We start from the raw sequence: 23,596 nt of genomic DNA, 5'->3' as shown, positions 1-23,596 counted from the left end.
CTCGTTCCAGTGCCTGACTACTCTTTCAGTAAAGAATTTTTTCCTAAAATCCAATCTAAACCTCCCCTGGCACAATTCGAGGTCATCTCCTCTCCTTCCATCACTAGAGAGAAGAGACCAATGCCCACCAGGCTACAACCTCCTTTCAAAGACTTGTAGAGAGCAAGGTTTCCACTCAGCCTCCTCCAGACCTCAGTTCCCTCAGTCGCCCCAAGCAGGGCATCTGGAAAGCACTTTACAGTCACCTACACTTCAGGCAAGCAGAGCACATATTGTAGCTCCTGTGAACACACAGATATATATCCCACTTCGCTACTGACTTTCCAGACACACTCTATCTCTTGGAAATACCAAAGAATATTAAATTACAAAGACATTTTGCATGGAAAGATTTCCTGAGTTGGCTGGCAAAGGCTCCTTCAGTCTGCATATTCAAGTTTCTCCTGAAGATTTATAACTAAATTAACGTTTGAAATACTCATCTGCCAACCACGAGAAAGAAAAATGTAGCCGTCGATACGCGAACGCTGTTCTTCCCTCCCATCTGCCTGAAGAAGGGCCATTACTCCTACCTGCCAGTGCCACCTCAAACACTGCTGCCCCTCATTTTCTTACTTAACGCGCCGCCTAGGCCTCGCCACCCGTACCAGGTGCCTGAGGGACCAGTTAGACAAGACCACACAGCCATGAGCACTCCGACTCGGGGAAGAAACACCAGCATGTCCCTCCTTCCCCTCCCGCACACGCCCTGCCCGGAAATCCTGGCAGCCGACCCCTGCCGCCTAGGCTTTGGCCTCAGAGCCGGCCCTTGCACCCTCGCCGCCCAAGGGAGCTCCACTGGGCCGAGTCCGGCCCTCAGGTGGCGGCCCGGCCGGCCCGGCCCGTCTGTTCCGCGGGTTTTGGCGCCAAGCGAGAGGCAGCGCTGCTGCGGCCGTGCCCGGTACTGCCCGGCGCCACCGCCCTGCACAGGGTTCGGCGAGCTGCGAGACTTACTGGCTGCCCTCGCCCTCGCCCTCGCCTCGGGGCTGAGGGGATCCGGGCTGGGCGGCGCTGCGGGCCAGGCCCCAGGCCCGAGGGCGGGCAGAGGGAGGGGGGCGGTGTGAAGCCTCCTCCTGGGCTGTTCTTCCCCGGTCGGACGGAGAGCGGCACTGTGTCCCCGCGGCGCACGCTCCGCTGGAGCCTCCCCCTCTCCCCAGCCGCCGGCGCTGCTGCTGCCGCCACCGAGCAGCCTCCCCCTCCCCCCACCCCTCCCCGAGCAGAAGCCGCCGCCGCACCGCGGAGCCGGGAGGCGGCGGGAGCACCCAGGGCAGCGGCCGGCAGGGGTGGCGGTGGAGCGCTGAGGACCACCCGGCACGGAGCCTACTCAATGCTGCACCTTCCGGAGCTGCATGAGGTAAAGGCGGCTCCGGGTCCCGCTTCCCTCCGTCCCTGCTTCCCCCCCCGCCTCCTCCCCGTCGCCCGCGGTCGGCGGGGGTGTGTTCGCGGAGCCGAGTGGTGGGGGGGGGGCTCTTTGTGGGCCAGGCCGGGTGCGGGGTGATGGGGCGAGGAGGGGCTGCGGGAAGAGGGGCTGAGGAGGCATGAAGTTGCGGGAACAAATGGAAAGTGGAGAGTGGCCTGGCCCCCTCCCGGGGAGGGCTCCCGCCACCGTGGGGGGGGCGGGTGGGGGGCTCGGCGCCGGGCGGGGAGGGCTGGCGGGGGTTTTGTTTGTGCTCGCCGCCGCCTCTCTCCCTCCCTCCCTCCCTCCCTCCCCCTCTCCTGTTGGTTTCTCTGCCTCCTGATAGTTTTGAGGCCTAACTGTTTAGGCCTCGTCTCCCGGCTCCGGGGCCGGTGTACCGGCTCCGAACCCCTACCTAAGGGCCGGGAATTTCACTCCTCTGGTTATAACGAGCTCTCGCCCCCGAGACATCCTTCGATCGAGCCCGAAATTTCATTGTAAAATCGTTGGCTCCGAACTAACAGTGTTGGGCTGGAGCAGCCCCGCAATGAAAGGAGGCGCCGGAGGGGAATGGAGGGGCCGGAGTTGTGGGGAGCGGCGGCGGTGGCGGGCCGGACCTCGCTCCAGCGCCGCCCAGGGTGGAGGGATGCTGTGGCGGCAGCGGCGAGGGGCGCAGCCGGCGGGGTGATAACCGGGGCCTTCTGCGAATTGAGGGTGAGAAATGGAAAAAGAGGGTTAGAAAGTCGTTTCCATTCTGTTGAACTTTTGTTTTCTGACCGATAGAGGCCGGTAGAGGATTGTGGAGAAGGAAAGTTTATAACCAGCGGCACCAGGATGGACTTCCCTGCTACCCAACCAAAACCTGCTGCCGATGGTAAAATCATCTACTATCCTCCCGGAGTGAAGGAGATTACGGACAAAATTACCAACGATGAAGTGGTTAAACGGTTAAAGGTGAGTAATTCCGATCACCACTCCCTTCTTTGCAACTTTGCTTCTTAATATAAACATTCCATCATTGGAAAGAACTGCCAGAGTTTCCTTGTCATAGCCGAAATGTCTCCTGCTCGCCTGCAGACTTTTGTGGGAATACCAATTCCTTGCTTTTCCTTGAAAGAGGAGGAGTTATTTCTGTGATTTGTGACTGTACTCTTGTGCCTTCTCATGGAGCCAGAATGGATACTTTAAACTACTAATGTGTGTGTGAAATACTTCCAGAGTTTGGGGAAGAGGTCTGAAGTAGAATCATAAGTAATAATTACCCGGGATGCTACTGAAAAGTATTGTTGGTTAGCTAGAAGGTTTCGATGTGTTCCAAGACTTCAGACAAGCATAGCTGAGCAGGGTAAGCAAGTAAACCCAGTTAAGGTTCTTCTTGACTCAAAAGATACTCACAAACAGTGAAGATGAATTTTTGGAGTTTCTAGATGGAATTTTGAGACTTGCATATGTAAAACCTGTCTCAGATTTTGCAATGTGATATAATACATGCAATTTCTTATTTAGTATAAATGGTGCTTGGCAGAGTTGAAAATTTTCATAAGAGGGAGTGTTACCACAAAAAATGTTCTCTGCTTGCTTGACAGCATCTTGGGAGACTCTGAGGCTTATCTCTGTTTTTATTTTTTTAAATTCCTTTTTCCACTGGAAACATGAAATACTGCTGTGATACAGGAGTATTATTTCTTAATTCTATGCTGAAAAGAGAGAATAAAGTTGAGCATTGGTCAAATATTGGCACAACTCGTTTGTTAGCACCATGGTCTTTGGACCAGAAAGTTGTCGTAACCTAGGATTTGGTCTCATGCCCAGGGTGGAGATGTAGTAATAATCTTTTTAGAGATTAAAAGTATTCTTTCATCTGATGATCTGCTTCCCATCGCGGCAGTGATGCCATAAAGACTGAAAAGTAGAAATCATGGTCAGTTAGTACATTGAAAAATCTCTTACCTATAGATGTGGAGAAAATCTTGGCTTTGTGCTTTGCTTTCAAAGCAGGAAAGCACGTGTCAGTTGTTTCTCTGAAATCAGACCTTCTTGTCCAGTGACAGTTTTGAATGGACAAATCCAACTTAGTATTTCTAAAAATTCCAGTGAAACACCTCTAGCTACAGGAGAAGATCCTGGAGTTTTGATTGTTTGGGCAGAGACATCCAATCAAAGTTTGTGTGGAGGGAGTTGGAGTGCAGTTTGGAGATGCGTGTTGAAATAAGTGTTTTATTTGGTTGCAGTTGGAGAACTTGCAGTGGTGAGCTGTGCCACTCTTAGATAACTGGAATAGTGGAATTTCAAAGCAGTGGATGTATGTTTTGTTGAATTCAGCACTGTGTGTTGGGCGTAATTTTCCAGACAAGAGTTTTTTTTCTGTCATTTTTAATGTATTTTTTAATGACCTCTCAAGACTGATGGGAGCATTCACTTTTCTAGTAGACCTACCATCACTGAAGCAACAGAGGAAGATTTTTCTCATCTTACTGGCACTGGCATTTGGTTTACTGAAATACTAAGAAAATCAGAAGTGCTATACACTTTGGAACTCAACCAATAGCTGTTTTTTCTTTGTCCATGCTTCCTTATATCAATTTGGCTTATAAAAACAAATCCATTTTGCCATGTGGAATATTATGATGATCGCAGTGCCTGGGGTGGAAACACTTGAAAGAGTTTTGTTTAGTTAAAAGATAGCTTTCCACAACTTTATATATGACTTAATGGTAAAAGTCAACTTTAGCAGAATGTACAAATTCAGGCATGAATCAGTCCTTGAAACTGTAGGACTTCTGCCACCTTTTTGGCTGTGCATGACTAAAGATGCTGTGTGTTGCTGAGAAGATGCACGTGTAACTTGGTGTTCTGGCCACCAGGCTTTGTGTCAGTGACTGCACATTTTTGTTCTTCTGGCTTATTGGAGTCATGGTCAAATTAATTGTTGACAAATTTGTGTCCTTATTAGCAACTTTTCTGATATCACATCTGTGTTTTCATGTCCAGACCTCATCTAACGAAGGCTTTTCTTATTATTAGAACTTGAGACGTTCTGGGCACCTGTCCCAGAGTGCCTGAGGAGCAGCTTTTGTGCCAAGGACTATTATAAAGAATGTTTTTCTATCCTTTCCCTCCTCCTCCTTGGGGTTGTGGGTAATAAAATGTAGGGCACATTCTTTAACAGTGTTTTGATGCATCTGTCCTGAAAATGGAAGTGCTGAGAGTTTTAAAATTGACATGTCCTTTCTGAGTCGTGTAGGAAGGAAAGCCTCTGGCTTGTGTATGTATGATGAATAAAACACTAGTTCAGGTGCTTAATGGAGTCAGAGGTACTTTCTGGTGTGTTAGATTACATTGATGGGTCAGTGTTGTCTTAGAGTGGGACAGTATGTGATGTGTAATTTCAGCTATTGAAGAAATGACTTTAACTGTGGTGTGCTGTGGCCAAGGACAAGTGTCCAGTTAATGGACACAATTAAGCTTAACCAAACAGCTGGCATGTAGCAGAGAGTTGAGTCTTACTGTACTTTGACAGCCTACAAATAAAAAAATAATTCTGTTAATATTCCTCTTTACAGTGTATCTGGTCAAGGTATAGAGTGATTGGTTTCAGGGCTGCAAGTCAGATGCTTGTCAGTTCAATAGCGCTTGTTGGGAGAGCTGGTAACTTCTGTTTAAGTGATAGAAGTGGAAAACCATCAAACCATTCTGAGGCACCCAACTTGTCCTCTTTCAGTTCCAAAATTGTGTCACCAAATAAATATAAGTTGAGAACAATTGCACTGCTAATATTATATTGATTCCTAAAAGATAGTTGACATTTTTTTTAACTGACTGTATTTTACTGCCTCATAGAGCTCCAGATTTCTATATTGTTGTCAGTAAGCCACTAAATTTCAGATAAAATCTTCTTGTGACCAAATAAAGTTTTAATGTCATTTATGTAAAACCTTATGGTCGTTGGTAGTAAAATTGTGTGCTCTTAATTATGAGGTATTCTAAAAATAGCCCCATTAATCCAAAATGCAGAGACTGACTTTCTCAGAGATTGAAGCAGCACTTTTGTAGGCAGAACCAGAACTGCCACTGAAAGAGGAGGCTCTGTCTGCTGCGTGTCCCAACCTCTGTTCTGTACCCTGTCAAAAAGCATTTTGGTTTACAGTGTGCTAGACGGATGGGTGAAAAAATCTGGGTTAAAATGTAGGAGAGTGGAAAGAAAACAACCCCAAACCTGTGTTAATTTTAGCCTGAATCATTATCTTGCCTTATTTACTGCAGGATCTCACAGATACTTGTGCTGGTGTAGGGGAAAAAGCAACTTCTTTCTGTGGCAGTTCTGAGGTTCCTAGAGAAACTTCAGAGTTGATTTAAATGTGGAACTTGGAAAATGTTATATTCTGAGAAGATTAGGCTTTTGTGTAAACAATGCATAAGTCTTACTAGATTGTTTTTATACATAAATGCTACATGGTGAGAAGTTCACATATAGCTCAGTGCAGTTTGGTAAAGTGTACAAGAAATCTGTAGCCATAAAAGAAAACGTTCGTATCTATAGGTCAAAGAAAGTGCTGCACTATAAATGTAAGCAACACTCATCCACAGTATATGTTAAAGGTGCATTTAACCATATTCTAAAGATATAAAAGTTTCTGAAATGTTCCAAAGTAAAAGGAGTAATCTTAGTTTCTGCATAGAGTTTTTTCAAACAAAGATTTAAGGCAGTGTAAAAACCTGTTTTGGTGAAACTAAGACATAAGTTAGAATTTGTTGAGGATATCTGTGTTTTAACATAGCTGAGGTTAGGATTCTCTTTCCGGGTAGATTTTGTTGTTGTTCTTTTAGGGAGTGATTTTTTTCCTTTTGTTTTTCTATCAGTCTTGTTGCTTTTCCCATGGTGGGTGACTGTCTGGCAAGGCACTTTCTATAAGAGTTTCTTTCCCCCACCCTTTCACTCTTTCCCCAGTTCTGCCTCTGCTACCCCACCCCAACATCTAGCTTGTGATCATCTAGAGAAGTTAGCTCTCCTTATGTGCCTTGAAGTTTTCCTTATCTTGTTCCGTGGCATTTCTTCGTTATCTGATATGTATTTGTGCCAGAGTGAAACAAGCACTCCCTCTCCTTCTTCCCATTGTCTTTGTGCATGTTTCTCTGGTTATTAGATGTTACCCTCTTTGTAGTTGGGCCTGTTGTGTCCTTATCTTTGGAAGATTATCCTTTTATCACTAGAAAGGGGTAATGGTAATTTCTCATATTATGCACAGGTATTTTTTAGGGATCTGTAACCTAATGGTAAAATGGATCAAGGTTGCCTTTTTGCTGTTTAAATGTTTTGGAGTAGACTGGAGTTACGTGGTGGTGATGGTGGGGAATGCTTCTCTTTATTTTTTGCATTAATGGTCACTCTCTAAGACTGTAGTTAGATCACAGAATGTCGGGGCTGGAAGGGACCTCCAAAGATCATCTAGTCCACCCTCCCTGCCAGAGCAGGATCACTTATACCAGATCACACAGGAAAGCATCCAGGTGGGTCTTGAGTATCTCCAGAGAGGGCAACTCCACAACCCCCTGATTTGGTTGGGGTAAGCAATTTGGCCAAGGCAGGAATTATAAAAAAATAATTATTTCCCCAATAGTCTGCCCCCAAGCTAAATACAAAACTAGTTAAATTTTATTTACAGGTTCTAATTCGGTCAGGAATCTTCACAAGGATGCTTATTGGCAATTTTAGTAGTTTAGGAAAGTCAGAAAATGGGTAAGGCTAAGCTACAAGATAGCTTTAACCTACCTATAGATCAGACTGAGCAGGGAGCCTAAGGAAAGACTGATTTACTCATGAGGTTGGAGTAGGAATGTAGAGATGACCCCTGCTGGCTTTTTTCTGCCTCTGAAACTGCGAGCTATAATCCAGTTGTGGATCCACATGGCAAAGTCCAATGTGAATAAAACCCACTAAAGTCATAAGTGGCTGTAGACACAACTTCCATGAGGCGGATCTCAACGCAGTGAAAAGGCTGTACTGCTCGTGTGATCCTATGAACAGCAATTTATGGCAGAGGCTGGGTCCTTCCAGCAGGAAGCCAGGATACAGTAGTCCGAGTTGATGCTAGGTCTGGGTGCTGGAGGTGACTCTCTCAGATAGAACCTAATGGACTTGCCAGGCTTGTAGTCTTCCAGAGAGAACTGCACAGAACGGTGCAAAAGCAGGGATTGCATGTGCTTTCTCATCACTTTTGTTTTAAACTCCTAGACAACGTGTCCAATGCCATATATATACTGGGCACAAAGAATCGAGCCAATCACCAGCCCAGATTCTCACGAGAGTACGTTTGTGGAAAAGGAAGCCTTTTGCTGGTCCCCGTTCAAGTCCACAGTGGTGGAGGAAAGAGTTTCACACCTCCTCCTTCCCCCTTTGAAACCTCCAGAGATGGAGGAGGGGGAAGGGAGTTTGGAGTGCACTGCCACACCCCCTGGGCAGCCCTTTCCAGTGTTTTGTCACCCTCGCAGGGAAAAAAAATTCCTCCTCATGATTACATAGAACTTCCTATGCCTCAGCTTCCCCTTGTCCTCTCAGTGGGCATCACCGAGCAGAGCCTGGCTCCATCCTCTTGGCACTCACCCTGCACGTATTTATAAACATTGATGAGGTCACCTCTCAGTCTCCTCCAGGCTAAAGACCTCCAGCTCCTTCAGTCTTCCCTCGTAAGGGAGATGTTCCATTCCCTTCATCATCTTTGTGGCTCGGTTCTGGACTCTCTCAAGCAGTTCTATGTCCTTGAACTGGGGGGCCCAGAACTGGACACACTACTCCTGATGTGGACTCACCGGGCAGAGTAGAGTGTGAGGAGAACCTCTCTCAACCTACTAATCACAGCCCTTTTAATACACCCCAGAATGGCATTGGCCCTCCTGGCCATGAGAGCATGCTGCTGGCTCAACCTCCCGTTCACTAGAATCACCAGGTCCATTTCTCCTTTGCTGCCTTCCAACAGGTCAGTTCCCAACCTATACTGATACCAAGGGTAATTCTTTCCCAGGTGCAAGACTCTACACTTGCCCTTGTTATGAAAAAAGATGACCCTTTGCTCTGATTTAGCTATGTTTACTTTTTTTGTTCAAAGTAACTGATATAAATGAGAGTGTTATCTGGGAGAAGAAAACGTATTTTCTAGTGTGACGTAGACTACAATTTGGTATGTTTCAAGGGAAATGTTTGCATATTAAGTATGTTTGATTTGTTAATAAACACTTTGCTGACAATACTTACATGACATGGGTGTTTTCATGGCTTAGACATCTGACTTGTATATGCTTATGTGTTTGTGTTTAAGAATTTTAGGTAGTTTTGTGGACATCATATAGCCAGGTTGCAGAAATGAGCCACAGTTAAGTATTCTAACAATTAAAAAAACTTCTATTAATTGTATTTAAGTGCAGACTACAGTTGGCAATGTTCTTGAGCTGTTACTGGCCACATAAACCTAAAATCAGATTTCTAGTTTGGTTTTGTGCATAGTTTAGTCTTTTTTAATTAGTTTGACTCTAGTAACAATCAGTTTTTCTTTAACTAGGACAGGCCACTAGTATGAGAAGAAGAAATCTCATTCTGTTTTGTGGTTGTTTTTTTTTTTTTCCCAATGGATTATTAACTGTTTGCTTTGTAAATGTCCCTATTTTATCAGTCCTTAGAAAAACAGACCATGTAGGCTCATCAACCAAGTTTACCCTGATGTTGCTGAACTTCACATTTCAAAAGACCCTTCAGTTTTGTATCTGATAATTTTCTCATGTCTCAAGTACACCAGTAATTAATGGCAATTTCACATGCATTGTATTATCCAAATGTTCTCTCAGCAACAGTAAGGTAAATATACTATGGAGGGAAAACGAAGGTTTCTCAGTTAGCAATGACAACTTCTGATGACTGACCACCAAAATGGAAAGTAGTTCAAAATTCTTTATGTCCTCATTTATTTTATTATAAACTTGGAAGAACTATTAATTTTTTTCTAGAGCAAATGCCTTTTTTGTGAGGCTAGGATGTGATGTTAACCATAGTTAAGAGAGCTACTGAAAGGGAGAAAACCAAACACCTAAAGGACAAGCTGGCTTCATATGCCTGATTTGGCTTTTGTAAAAGGTGACTTCTGAAATGACTCTTGCACTTTCTGTGTTCCAGTCAGAAGTTCCTCTGTTTTCAGTTAGGTTTCTGATGCCTGGCACATCTGCAAACCAGGCCTCATCATCTCTGCTTAAGAACCCAGAAGATGACAAATGTTTTCAGTAAACTCTGAACAAGCATGGCACAGAAACTTTATGATAGGTGGGATGCTAACATGCAGATCTTCAGGCTTGTTTTAAAGCATGGCTTAGAATATTTACTTGCTCCAACATTTTTCTTCAGTTATAGCCTTCCAGCTTCAATAAATAAGAAAGATGTCCTCTGGGCGATATGTTTCTCTACCAAACAGCCTTGATTAACTCCAGAGCAAGTCCTTTCTCTGGACTAAACCAAGGAATTGCTTCAAATTTTTGGTTGTTTGCTTTTGGTGGTTTGTGGGTTTGGGTTTTTTGCTTGTTTGTTTTTAAAAGGTAAAAAAAAAAATGGAAGGTATGTAATCACTTCCTAAATATTGTACTGACATTAGGATTGAGCATGCTGACTAGAGATTAAAGTACAAACTTGTCTACCTTGGAGAAGATGAGTAAGAATCATGATGAAAACATACAAAATAACAACTGACAGATAGTAAACAATGAATCTCTGATTTTTGTCCTCTCTTGAAGGAAGAATCATAGAATTATTTTGGTTGGAAAAGACCTTTTAGACCTTCAACCATTAAAGATCATTAATTGAAAATGAAACTTAAATTGTTGAAGGCTAAGTATTTTGTAGGATCATAGTAGAAGACTGTGACAGAGCACAGCTGATCTGATGTGCTCTTTTAATATAAATAATGATATACTTTATAAATCAGTTACTTTAGGTGCTGTGTGTGCGTGGTGTTATGGGTTTTTTAATGTTATAATGTAGGAGGCTTGTGTATTCAACTGTTTCAAATAAAATTTGGATGCAAAGTCCTTGACATCACTGCATTCTTATGAGGAGTTTGTATGCCTAAGTGCAGAATAGCAGAAGCTGTTTTGTTTAACTCTGCTCAGAGACTCATAAACAAAGTGTTAATCTCACAACAGCTCTATGAACTGAAAGAAAAGTTATCCCTTAGTTTGCAAACAGTAATATGGTTGATAGGAAGGGAAATCAGACATCATCTGATGCTACTTTTCATCCTTGTCTGTTTGAATCAGTTCATATTATTTCTCCTCTTAATGCCTATGTGCATCTTTTGCTATCAAAAAGAAAAACAACAGATGAAATGGTTAGCAGATAGTTCATTCACAGTGTATATTACAGCTGTTTCGGTAGTTAAAGAAACCAAGCTCTTGTCTAGTCCCCAATCTATGTTAAACTTTCTGCATATGTGAATTCTTTTCTTGACTGCAACATCATCTTGATTACCTAGAAATCTAAAACACATGCTTATTATTGGTGTCACTCAAAGCAGTGTGTGTTTGCTGGCCCTGCAGCTGCACTAAACTAACGAACTGTATTCCCACTGCTGTGCTGACATCAGAATTTGGCTGCTGCAAAGATGTCTTAAGTATGATGAAGTATTCTTAAAGGTAAACAAAGATAAAGTGGGTACAAAGCATGTTCCTGCTTAGAAATGAAAGCTGAAAACTTTGTAGTATCTAAATAGCAAGGGATATCCTAAGCATATGTTTTATTTATGTGAGACAGATGAGAGGTAACTTATCTGATGGAGATGTCAGAGCTGCAGTGTTAGGATCAGTTTTGCAGCCATGGTGGAGGAAAAACCTATTCAATTCTACTATGAAGGCTGCTCAGGCTGTTTAATATCTTGCTTACTCTCAAGTGACTTCTCATTTCCTTCTAGTTGTTTAGTTATATTTCCTAATCTTAATGCTGCTGTGTTGTCTTTTGTGAGCAGAGCCTGTCACCTTTTGCTGAAACACTCTTTGTTAGTCATTAGCAATTTTAGGCCTTACAGTATCTTCTTTTGTGTCTTATATTTTCATACTTCATGGTAGAAATAAGACCTATGTCCAGGAGATTTATCAAAATTAAAGGAAATGGTGGAAACAGAGAAAAAGTTTTGCACTGGCAAAATACATTAATAAGCATTAGTAAGACTTGTGTCTTTTCCATTTACAAATGATTTTTTGTTGCTGATACAGACATTAAAGATGAAAGAGAATATTTTAAGATGGGTTTGGAGAAATCAAACGTTTGTGGAGTCTTTCCCCACTCCTTTTCTGGCTAAAGCACCTGAAAGATGCACGCAATTAAAAGGAGTAGTGTTTAGTAGTGTTATTATTTCTTGCAGTCATTAAAGAGTTCCCTTTCCTCTGCAATTGCAGGCTCTTTCTTGCAGCTTTTTATGGAAGTAACCTGATTCACCATCATTGAATAGCCTGAGATCTGCAGGTGTACAGTATTTTATTTTATTACTATTATGTAACCTACTGATTTTTTTTCACTGCGTCTTACATACAAGACAGTCAAAGGGACAAATTCAAACTTGTAGGTACTGAAAATGTTCTACTGTAGTTTTAAATGTCTGAGAATGAGTCTTTTGAAATGGAGCAAAAATCTGTGGTTGAGGCCTGGAACACAAGCCTTATGAGGGGAGGCTGAGGGAGCTGGGGTTGTTCAACATGGAGAACAGGAGGCTCAGGGGTGACTTCATTGCTGTCTGCGACGAACTGAAGGGAGGTTGTAGCCAGGTGGAGGTTGGTCTCTTCTACCAGGCAACCAGAAACAGAACAAGGGGGACACAGTTTCAAGCTGTGCCAGGGGAGATCTAGGCTGGATGTTAGGAGGGAGTTCTTGACAGAGATTGGCATTGGAATGGGCTGCCCAGTGAGGTGGTGGAGTTGCCGTCCCTGGAAGTGTTCAAAAAAAGTCTGTATGAGGCACTTAGTGCCATGGTCTAGTTGACTGGACAGGGCTGTGTGCTAGGTTGGACTGGATGATCTTGGAGATCTCTTCCAAACTGCTTGATTCTACGATTCTATATGTGATAGTGCATAGTTTGGACAAATGTTTTTAACTTGCTTTTCTAATGAAATATTTTTTTAATCTGATCAGTCAGTCTAATTCTTTTATTACTGATCTTCCCTGAAGTTCCTTTAGTTCAAAGCTTGCTGGCATTTGGGCAGAAGTTTCAGAGATCCAAGATTTGTCTAATTGGTGCTAAGCAGAATAGAGACATCCCAAGTCAGTTTACACAAAGGAAAATGGACCAGCACTGTTAAAGATTTTAAACGGCAGCAGCCCGTGTGCTAGTTGGAATAAATTCAATTAATTCCCACACGGGTGTTTCAGATGTTGTAGGGGGATGTGCTACCCCCTTCCTAACTCTCCAAGCACAGCACCTAAAGGGAAGTGGGCAAGTTATGTAGGAGGATGGGAGTGAGTGATGCTGGAGGCAGCTCTCTTGGAGGAGAGATCTGTTGGAAACCAGCCATTGTTAATTCTGCTGCTTTTGATAAAACTCACTTTATACAGCAGCAGTAAAGGAGATAAGCCTCTAAAATAAAGCACAAAAACTTTTTAATACTCTCTTATTCCACAGACTGCCAAAGGGCTGTGCATGATCTTTTAAAATACTAGTAGTTTTTAAACAAAGTGGTAGAGTTTTAACAGCTAAGAATGATACCTCAGTTCCTTGATCATCTTGATGAAAAATTGCTTATGCAATATGCTGTTACCGAGGGGGTAAATAAAACATTAAAAACAGACAAAAAACCCAAACCACCAAGACAAACCAGGCAAAAGTACCTAAAAATCTCAGAAGATGAACACTTAAGTTCTTCGTTTATTTTCTGTCATACAGTTCTTATGTATTTTTTTCCTGTTTATTTTGACAGCCTAATATCATAATGATGGTACAAATGCTGAGACAAAGTGTGTGCAGTGAAAGTCAGACTTAGGAATTGTTTAATAGAGAGAAAATCTGCAGTTTGTGCTGTATGATGGTATCATAATGTGGAAGTGAAAAGAAGTCTGTTAAGTTGTTCCTTAAAAACAACCCTCCGAAGTGATTGACTTTGTGTTACCAATTTAATGAAAGGAAAATAGGGTGGCATAGTTCCCCTCAACAATTTCATGCTACTTCAGATAGAGTAATTAAACTGGAGGTAAATCCTGTTACGTTGATGCTATTTCGTGGTCTGTGTTTTTCTCTGACTGTTTGAAAATAAATTCATGAACCTAATTATCCAAAAGGCAGTAATGGTTTTCCATCATACACTCATTATTGAAACTTAAGCAATAGTCATAATTTCATAGGGAATTACTTGATGTTAGAATTTGAGAAATATAAAAAAATCTTATTGTGATTTAAAAGAGTAAAACCTGGTAGCTGGTCACCTTATTCTCACAGAGTGTGGTCCCTTTCTCTCAGCTTTAGTTCTGGTTTACCAGGCAATCAGAAAGGATAGAAATTTTCTTTAAAACCTTTGTTTGCCTGAAACAGTGAAAAGGAATTGTCCAGAAAATATGTCCCTTTGTTTGATCAGTGGCACAATATGTTGTAAAGGAAGTTAAAGATGTTCAATTCTTCAGCTGTTGCGGTAATAAGAGTAAAATTGAGTAAGCTGAATCCTTTTGATGGTAGAAACAGATTTCAGTGTTCTGGGGAAAAGTGGAAAAGGTTACCTGGTCCGTTTGGGTGTTGGACAAGTGGCATTTTCTCAGCACTGAATTGCTGCAGAGTTAACATTCCTTCACTTACAAAGCAAAACAAAGGAATGCAAGGCGACTTTAAAGCTTTTTGCTGAAAATACATGTTTATTTAAATACCTTATTCAGTCATCCATTGTAAATGTAGTTGGCATGTGTCACTATTTCTGAAAAACTTCTAATCCAGCACTTCTCTAAAGCTCCCACTTCTGCTATTGCCAGTAGAATTCCAGTGGCAAGAAAAGTAAGTACTATTTTTGCTTGTGTCAAATCTGTAAATGAAGATCTGGGAGCTGCATTTTTGAGCTCTTAGTGGCATTTTTTCTTAGAAAATTTATGTAGAATATGAACATAGGCATAACTTTGCAGCCCAGGGGAAATTGGGAAATGTGGAAATAAGATTTCAGCTTTGTTCCAGTTGGAACTGGTAGTCTAGACTGCTGTAAAGCCATGAGAATTTTGCTTTAGGAAATGGGAGGGTTCACCAAGTACAAAAACTTCATCTTTGTAGAATATATACGAATTGGTACAGCTGGAAGTAGGTCAGTTGAAAACCTAATAAGTTGGTAAAAAAAAAAATCTCTTTGAACTGGTAGTAAAGACCAAATGAAGAGGCACATTTCTAAACCTAAAATGGGAAAGTGAGGGTGGCCTGTGGTGTTTTTCAAAGTTACGCTCTTTCAGTCCTGGCTTTGTTTCACTTTAAAGGTTAAAACAGTTTTGGTCAGATTACAAAGTAAAAGAGTGTCATTTAATTTAGTTTCATTTTGACATCTTTGCTTATTGTTCATAGTTTAGTGTGGATTGGGGCATTCTGGTCTGAGCTGGATTTGTTACGTAGATGAAAGCAAACACATCCTAGAGCTACAGCTCTGAGCCACTCCATTTCTGATGGGAAAACTGGTTTCTGATTATCTGTCTGTGAGGATGGAGTTCTCCACAGCATTTTATCTTGCACTGAAGCTGGCTTGAGAGACGTCTTCAGGGACTCTTGGGGTGGTGCCTCATGAGAAATACTGTGGAGATGTGCCCTAATTGACACAGAAAACTCTTCAGAGTCACTCTGACTTCAGTTTGTATGTGGGCTGTGATGAGTTTAAGTCTCTGTACACTATCTGATGTAATGCCTGTCAGTGCTGTAGTTAGTTAAAGGCCTGGCATCATGCAACAGCCCCATGAAATTTGCTTTAAAACTAGCTTAAAAATTTTAGAAATTAGGAAACTATTCATTGGTAGCATTTTGAGAAGATTCGCTGGGAATTTCTCCACTGCTTTTCATTGTCTTTATAAATTGATAACAAAACTGTGGGCAAAAATAATTTCATCAGGAAGGGGAAAAGGTGGAGAGAGGGCTAAGTAAAGACAGATTAGTTCTGTGGGGTTGGCTCAGTTGTGTGAGCTGACCTGCATAGTAAGTGTTTTAACTGAGTTAAAGGCAAATTAATTTATCTTCAACCAAAAAAATGCAAATCCTCTTTACAGAGTGCTAGAGTTGCGTTTTGGGAGCTTATTGTCCTGCCATTGCTGTACCTGACTTCTCTGCTGCTGCTGAAGGAAATGGTTACTCACCCCCACTGCCACTGTCACCTTTGCTGCTCAGGGAGAATAACAGCTCAAAGTCTTTTGCTTTATTCGAGTCAGCAGCTCTCTCAAAGTTATTGAAATAAATCGAGTTTGTGAAGAGTAAGAGGAGGAAAGTGGAAAATAGAAACACATAGTGACTGTAGGCAAAGAGTTGTAGAAAGGATGAAGTTGCTGCACCAGTAACTGGAGGGTTGCCCTGAATCAAGCACTGGTGTGCTTCACTCTGCTGGAACGTGTGAGAGCATCAACTCCAGTGCCATCACCAGCTAGTTACTTTGCTTGTTTGTGGGCCATCCTTTTCTGCACCAGCCCAGGTGTGTCTGTAGCCTGCAGGATACTGGACTGTAGAACTGATCTTACTTAAAACCACATTTTCCTAGTTTAGTTTTCTTTTGGATCAGTATGACCTGCTGTTGCCTCCCTGCATTGGCAGAAGCTGTGTAACAGTCTTGGGGTATCAGAACTGTTTATTGTGGTGGCAGCTTAATTTGGAATGCTGTGTTCGTTTGGTTTGACCTTACTAAATCAATTTAAAGATTCATTAAACTTGCATCCTAAGATTGGGCTGAAAGCAGTCCCACCCTCCCCTGTGCATTTTTACGGCCATAGTGAGCTGCTTCAAGAAGCAGATCTATCTGAATAGTTTGTCCAGGAAAGATTTTTTTCAGTAGTGTCACCCTAAGAAATTCTACAAGCATCCCTCAACCCTTTGATTTGGTGAGACAGAATTTGTTCACAAAACGAAGTGTGTCCCTTCTTTCAGAGAGTGGCAAATGTTGGAGTGATGGATGAAGCACTACCCTTCCATGTCTGACAGAGTACATAAGATACAGAGAGTGTTCTCTGGTCAGAAATTATGTAAATTGGTGCCTTGGTGATAGGTGAATGTGTGGATTGTGCCGATGCCAATAATTTTGAACTAATGGGAATGTTGTAGAGTTGACAGTGAATTTTGTGATGTTTTAACTGACTGGCTGCAGTAATAGATGGTACAATTCATCTTAATATGGGATGGCTTTCAAAATAAATTGATTTTATATCAGAATTCAGCATTGAAGTGGTAGTCCAGTGAGAGACATTTAGATACAAATTTCCTTTCTCTAGGAATGTTTTGGGTTTTTTTTCCTGTTACTCTCTTTCCCATTGTACAAAAGAAAGAATTGTATGTTTCAGTGTTTTTCAGGCCCCTCTAAGCCTGATGGTCCCCAGTTCTGCATGAGTATTATGATTATGAGATGTGGTCTTTGATGTTACAGCTGGTCTTTTCCTGTTCTGCAGTCCAAACTACTGAGTTTTATGCTGTGACTTGAACTAGAGTAGGCGGCACAGGCCGGTGCTTGCAAACAGATTTGTCTTCATGCCAGCTCTCATTAATTTTTTTTCTTCCCCTTAATACCTGCTGTAGTTGATTATTCTTTAAACAAAGACACGAACTTACAGGATATAGACCTGTCTCTAAGGGAATATGTGTGTGCATATGTACACATACACAAAATTAATCTTATTTCCAGATAATCACACATTCAGAAAAAAATTCTGCTACCCAGCAGATAGCTGGACAGTGCATGATAGCCATAAATAGCTTTCTACCCCCAAGCATGAACACATAAAATGTAAATAGTAGAATCTCTTTGTGTCATCCCAAGGGCAGCGTTGTTAACACTCCACAGAACTCGGAGCAGAACAGACCACAAGTTTAGTAGTGCACATGAAGCTCTTCCAGAATTACTCATGAAAGGTACAAACCCCTTCTTTAAGTGTTTACTCATGTAACCAGTATTTCATAGAATCATAGAATTATTAAGGTTAGAAAAGACCTTTAAGATCATCAAATCCAACTGTAACCTAACTACCCTGACCACTAAACCATGTCCTGAAGTGCCACGTCCACACATTTCTTAAATATCCCCAGGGATAGTGACTCTACCACCTGCCTGGGCAGCCTGTTCCAATGCCTAACTGCTTTTTAAGTAAAGAAAATTTTCCTAATATCCAACCTAAACCTCTGGTGGTACAGCTTGAGGCCATTTCTTCTTGTCCTATTGCAAGTTACTTGGGAGAAGAGGCCAACACTGACCTCACTCCAACCCCCTTTCAGGTACTTGTAAAGAGCAATGAGATCTCCTTTCACCCTCCTCTTCTGCAGATTTCAACCCATTTGCTTAGCTGCTCCTTGTACAATATGCCCTACAAACCCCTCACCAGCCTCAGTTGCTCTTTTCTGGACTCCCTTTAGGACCTCAGTGTCTTTTATGCTGTAATGCTCAGAATTGAGCACTTAACACTTCAGGGTCTTTATAGAGACAGTGTAGTCAAGGAGCTTGCACTTCTGTGGTGGTGTATGCATTGAAATTCTGTAGGTGCCAAATTTCAGTTAACCTTAAAAGTGGATTTCACCTGTTTTATATGTTAGTGATTGGTTTGTATGTGGTAACTTCTATGAAAATTGCTGCATAGAAACATTGCCAGAAGCTATTGGGTGAATTTGTATGGATCATTTTGATAATACAAGTTCTCAGTTTGAAATAATTAGACTTCATCTGATGTTATTGAGTGGGTTTGTGGCTTGCTGGTTTTAGTTGTTTCATTTTGTATTATTAAGTAAACCTTTATTTGTGACTTCCAATTCAGGAAGCTTCAAAGTAATGCTTAAGAAATTAATATGGATATGCTTTGCAGATATTCAGCAGTCAGTAGTATATTTGGATTCCTGGGCTTCAGTCTTTTTGTTTATAAGTAAATTCTGGAGACATCAAGTGAGTCTTGATTCAAAAATCTTCTAATTACCTTTCGAGTCTGGTATATGAAAAAAATCATAACTGATACCACTCATGACCAGTGAATCAAATGATCAGAGGCTTGACCAACAGGAAAAACATGTTGCAAAGGGAAGCTAGAGGAAGGCTAATATCAATCTTACTGTAATCTGTCTTTGTGCTCTGTTAATTCACACCAGAATGCATGCAAACCTCTCATACTGAAAATCGGGAGAAGATGGTCTGGATTTCCTGGGCTTTGCTAAGATAGCTGGCTAGGAGATACTGCTTTCTCACCCCTGAGAAGTTACAAGAATATAGGATGTAAAAGTATGATTGGAAGTGTGTGTCCAGAGAAATGTTCTGGTAAAAACCCTGGCTTTTCTAGTGCTTGGTCTCTCAACACCTACAGCTCCAAAGGAAATGCTATAGTCACAGTGTCACCTATATGCATGTGGCCACTGCCTAATTTGATTTTTACCCCATGATTTTATTACCATCAAGACAGCCCTGTGTGTGAGCACTCAGAGCTCTGATGAAAGACAGATGTGTAAAGCTAGAGCTGAGCAAGGCAGTGATTTCAGACAGACAGCAGAAAGTTTTCCTTCATCCTTCCCTTTAGTACTTCTTTTTGGCCCTTAGTAATAGACAGTACTTACTGGTAGTGAAGAAACTGCCAATAGTAGCATCTAGGAGTAACACCTGGCCTCTCTGCTTGGCCAGGAATTTCAGCCATATAAGGATTATAGTTACTTATTAACATCTGGAAGAGATGTCTGTGATTAATCTCATAATGGATCTATCAGCATTTTGGGTTGGCTCAATATAAATCCTGAAGTATTTTCCTCAATATAAATTACTTGGATGGTAACTTCTTCTTGTCTCCTCCCGTGCCCTTTTCTTTAAGGTGTGATGTGACTTCAGCTTAATGCCTGAGTTTTAGACACTAACGATTGACAGCTTTTGGTTCCTGGTTATAAATCTTAGTCAACAATATTTTCAGGATGTCTGATTAACTCCTGCAGCTATTGAAGTCTATGGCAGACCTCCACAGTCTGTAGACCAAACTGCACTTCCAAAGTTTTGCTTCTTGCTATGAGGATGCATTGTGGAATGTTTCAGTTTTGAATCTAAACCTCCCCTGGTGCAACTTGAGGCCATTTTCTCTCTTTCTATCACTTGTTACTAGGGAGAAGAGACCAACACCTACCTGGCTCCAGCCTCATTTTAGAGAGTTAGGGTGAGCTGGAAGGGCTCCCCTCAGCCTCCTCTTCTCCAGACTCCGCAACCTTAGTTCCATCAGCCTCTCTCACCAGCCCTGTTCTCCGGACCCTTCACCAGCTCTGCTGCCATTCTCTGGACATGTTCCAATACCTCAGTGTCCTTGTAGTGAAGGCCCCAAAACTGAACTCGGTACTCAAGGCGTGGCCTCACCAATGCTGAGTACAAGGGAACAATCACTTCCTGCTGGCCATGCTGTTCCTCATCCAGCTGTTGGCCTTTTTTGGGCACGCTGCCAGCTCATACTCAGCCAGCTGTCAATGTTGAGTTCTTCCTTCCATAGATACAGACTTCTGTTTTTCTTTTCAGAAAATCTTATGACTGTATGATTCTGTTCCTTTTTTTTTCTTAGATAATGGAATTGTACTAATTGGAGAGCTTAAATAGAAAGCAGAATAGAATATAGAGGTGAAAATGTGAAAACATTACACAGTGCAGGTGATGCAGAATATAATTTGGGGGGCTGGAATCTCTGAGGACAGGGTGAGGGAGCTGGGATTGTTCAGGGTGGAAAAGGCTCTGGGGAGCCTTCCAGTACCTGAAGGGGACCTCCAAGAAGGATGGAGAGAGACTGTTGACAAAGGCCTGCGGTGATAGAATGAAGGACAATGGTTTCAAACTAGAAGAGTAGATTTAGATTGGATGTTAGGAACAAGTTCTTTACCATGAGGGTGGTGGAACACTGGAATGGGTTGCCCAGGGAGGTGGTTGAGGCCCCATCCCTGGAGATACTCAAGGTGAGGCTCGACAGGGCTCTGGGCAATGTGGTCTAGTTGAAGATGTCCCTGCTTACTGCAGGGGTGTTAGACTAGATGACCTTTGGATGTTCCTGCCAACCCAAACCATTCTGTGATTCTGTGTTGAGTAGGCTTACCAGGAATGGTCTGGGGAATGGAAGAGTGGGTACTTGGTGTCTGTAGTGAGAATGGAATATGACAAAGTCTACATCTGAAGTCTGTTTCTAACAAACAAAGGGAACTGCATTTCTCTTTACAGTCTTTGGGACATTGGTGAGCTTCGCATGTTTCACCAAGCAGGTTTTTGTTGAAGACTCCTTATTGGAGCTTTTAAAAAGTCAGCCATATTTTGTAAACATTCTTAAACACAAAAAAACCTTGCATGAACACTTTCTATCTGATATGTTGCCTGCTTCTTATCTTAGCAAACTCAGTAGCTATAAAACTGTGTGATTACATATGAGGAATGTTGAGGGACAGGTACAGCAGTTCTGAGCATATCTAGCTGTCCACATGGCAAGAATTTGATGGATCAGATAGGGAAAATAGTTGCAGAACTCTGGTGGAGGAAATCAGGAGTTACTTAAATATCTCAAAGTATTAGAGAAGAATTCACAGGCAAGACTTAAACACAAAATTAAAATAACTGCAGGAAATCAACAAAGCCACTACAACTGTAGGGGGTGGCATTACCATCTAACATAGTATTGCTCACCCAGAAAGGTGTAGAGCTCTGTAGAAGCAGTCATTTGATTTTCTTTCTTTAATTAAAAGTGGTTGTTGAAATTGTTCAGCCTGGGAAAGAGATGGCTCCAGGGAGAACTTCTAGCATCCTTTCAGCATTCGAAGGGGGCTACAGCAGTGCTGGAGAGGACCTTTTGGTGAAGGCATGGAGTGACAGGATGTGGGGTAATGGCCTCAAACTGTAAGATGCTCAATTGAGATCAGATATTAAGACGAAAATTTTCCCCCATGAACGTGGTGAGGCACTGGAAGAGGTTGCCCAGAGAGGCTGTGGAGGGTCCAAGCAAGGCTGAAAATATTCAGAATCAGGTTGGATGGGGCCTTAAGCAAGTTGGTCTATCAGAGATATCCCTGCCCATGGCAGTAGGGGTGAAACTAGATGATCTTTAAGGTCCCTTCCAAGCCAAACCATTCTATGATTCTAATTATGGTACTATTACAAGTTGAATTTATTGAAGAATTTTCCTATTATCCTTTGCTACCTATGTTATAATAAAATACACAGACTTGTAGTATTAATTTTCCAGGCTTATTTATCAGAAATTGAACATCCTACATGTAATAATAACAACTTCAGCATCATCTTGTTGGTGAGCACTGTGGATTTGACTTTCATATTCTTATATCAGCAATATTGGTGCTTTTTATTTTTAGCCTTCCACTCCATTGTAAAGATTTTCTTTGTCAACTTAAACCTATCTTTAATTTTTTTAAAAATTCTTTTAACATGTGTCAGAAATCAGTCTTTATTACTGGAGATACTTGGCATTATTCATACCAAAATAATTTAAACTTGCTGAGTGAACTCTATCAATTACAATACTTCCAATATACTAATTATGCATAATTTAAAAAAATATACAGTAGATGATCTTTAAGGTCCTTCCAATCCAAACCATTCTGTGATTCTATGATATTTTTTTTTTCTCTTTTTAAAGAATTAAAAAATACTCATAGTCAGGAAATCACTCCAAATATGTTTCAGGGTCCAGTTTGTCTTTCAACAATTTTATCCCATGCTTTAAGAATTTCTAGAAACTTTATTTTTAGTGGGGCAGCTTAAAAATAAAATTAATCCAGCAGCCACATACAGAGTAAGCAAACTTTTGTGTTTCACCTTCAGCCCATTCTAGAATGCTCTATTTTTGAGCTTGGTAGCTGAGTAAAGAGAATACTTTCTTTGTGTAGTAGCAGCATTTTCTGTTACAGTTCTTCATTGAAGAGAGCTTATTTGTCTGACTAGAAATTCTTTGCAGGAGGTTATCAGGTTTGATAGACACAGTAGCTGGTACACTGGTTTGCTGCAATGAGATGAGCAGGAATGTCCATATCAACTAGTGCCTTCTGGGAAGCAGGTTCTGGTGTGCCCTTGGTTAGGGGTTTTCTGTTGGTGCTTTTGATTTTGGTTGTGAAATACCAAAACATTTTGCAGTTTTACAGTTCTTATTTCTGTCCAGCATTTCAGACAGGAATGGAAAGCTATGTCTTCTGCAGTCTGGATAATCAATATTAATATAACCAGCCCTGCATTAAAGCTCCAATAGATGGCAGGCCACATATACAGTGCAGTTTTATCACTAGATATGAGTTCATGCTATGATCTCACATAATTCGTTTCCTACTGTTCAATCCTAAGGCTCAGTGGAGTCTAGCTCCAGAAGAAACCAGGAAATTAATGCCATGTCTGAAGAGTATTTTCTTCTTCACCTTGATACCTTGTACTACTGAGAATGATCTTATTATGTGTAATTGCTAGTCATTGAACAAGTTGTATTAAATAAATTGTAATTTCTTTCTTTTCTTGCTGTTGCAGACTGGATCTTTAGCTGTGATTGCACAGCTACAAATATTTTGCATAATTTTCTGCTTCAGTTGGTACAGCAAGTTTTCAACTTAGCACAACTTACTGAAACAGAAAACATGTACTTTTTTTTGGGAAAAAAAAACTTTTTCTGGTCTCATTTGTTGCTTATGTTGGAACACAAACAGGAGATAGAGCATGAAGTGCTTTATACACCCCTTGTATCTGGATGACTTCAGTCAGGAAGACAGTGTGATGTACCAAGGGACACACCTGCACTTTGGTATAGAGGTAGATCTGGATATGTCTTTATGACATAACTCTTTTTGGAAACATGGCCCTCTAGTTGTGTTTGAATGTTTGAAACTAACACAAGATTTTGTTGTTGAAAATTGAACCTAAATTATTCACTTCCAAGTGAATTTGTACATCTCACAGCAGAAATGAAAATGCCATTATTGTTCTTGTCTAGCACCACCTTCTCTTTGGAAAAGGAAATGAATTATC

General features: G+C 41.5%; 1 protein-coding gene across 3 annotated transcripts in view; it reads left to right on the top strand.

The window, feature by feature from the left end:
- The first annotated feature begins 1,118 nt into the window (after window positions 1-1,118).
- The window catches only part of PDS5A (PDS5 cohesin associated factor A), a 95,250-nt gene continuing 72,772 nt past the window's right edge, over window positions 1,119-23,596 (top strand). For 2 of the 3 annotated variants that reach the window (XM_064149171.1, XM_064149169.1), the window contains exons 1-2: window positions 1,119-1,393; window positions 2,219-2,389. In XM_064149171.1, coding sequence (XP_064005241.1) covers window positions 1,367-1,393; window positions 2,219-2,389 — 198 coding nt within the window. In that variant the 5' untranslated portion in view covers window positions 1,119-1,366. Of the gene's footprint in view, window positions 1,394-1,452; window positions 1,527-2,218; window positions 2,390-23,596 lie in introns of those variants that run through there. The other variant, XM_064149170.1, reaches the window with a different exon arrangement.

This window comes from Pogoniulus pusillus, chromosome 9 (assembly GCF_015220805.1).
Source record: "Pogoniulus pusillus isolate bPogPus1 chromosome 9, bPogPus1.pri, whole genome shotgun sequence".
NCBI classification, from domain to species: Eukaryota; Metazoa; Chordata; class Aves; order Piciformes; family Lybiidae; genus Pogoniulus; species Pogoniulus pusillus.
The sequence above is the reverse complement of the archived record's forward strand: the minus strand, read 5'-3'. Positions and strand labels throughout refer to the sequence as shown.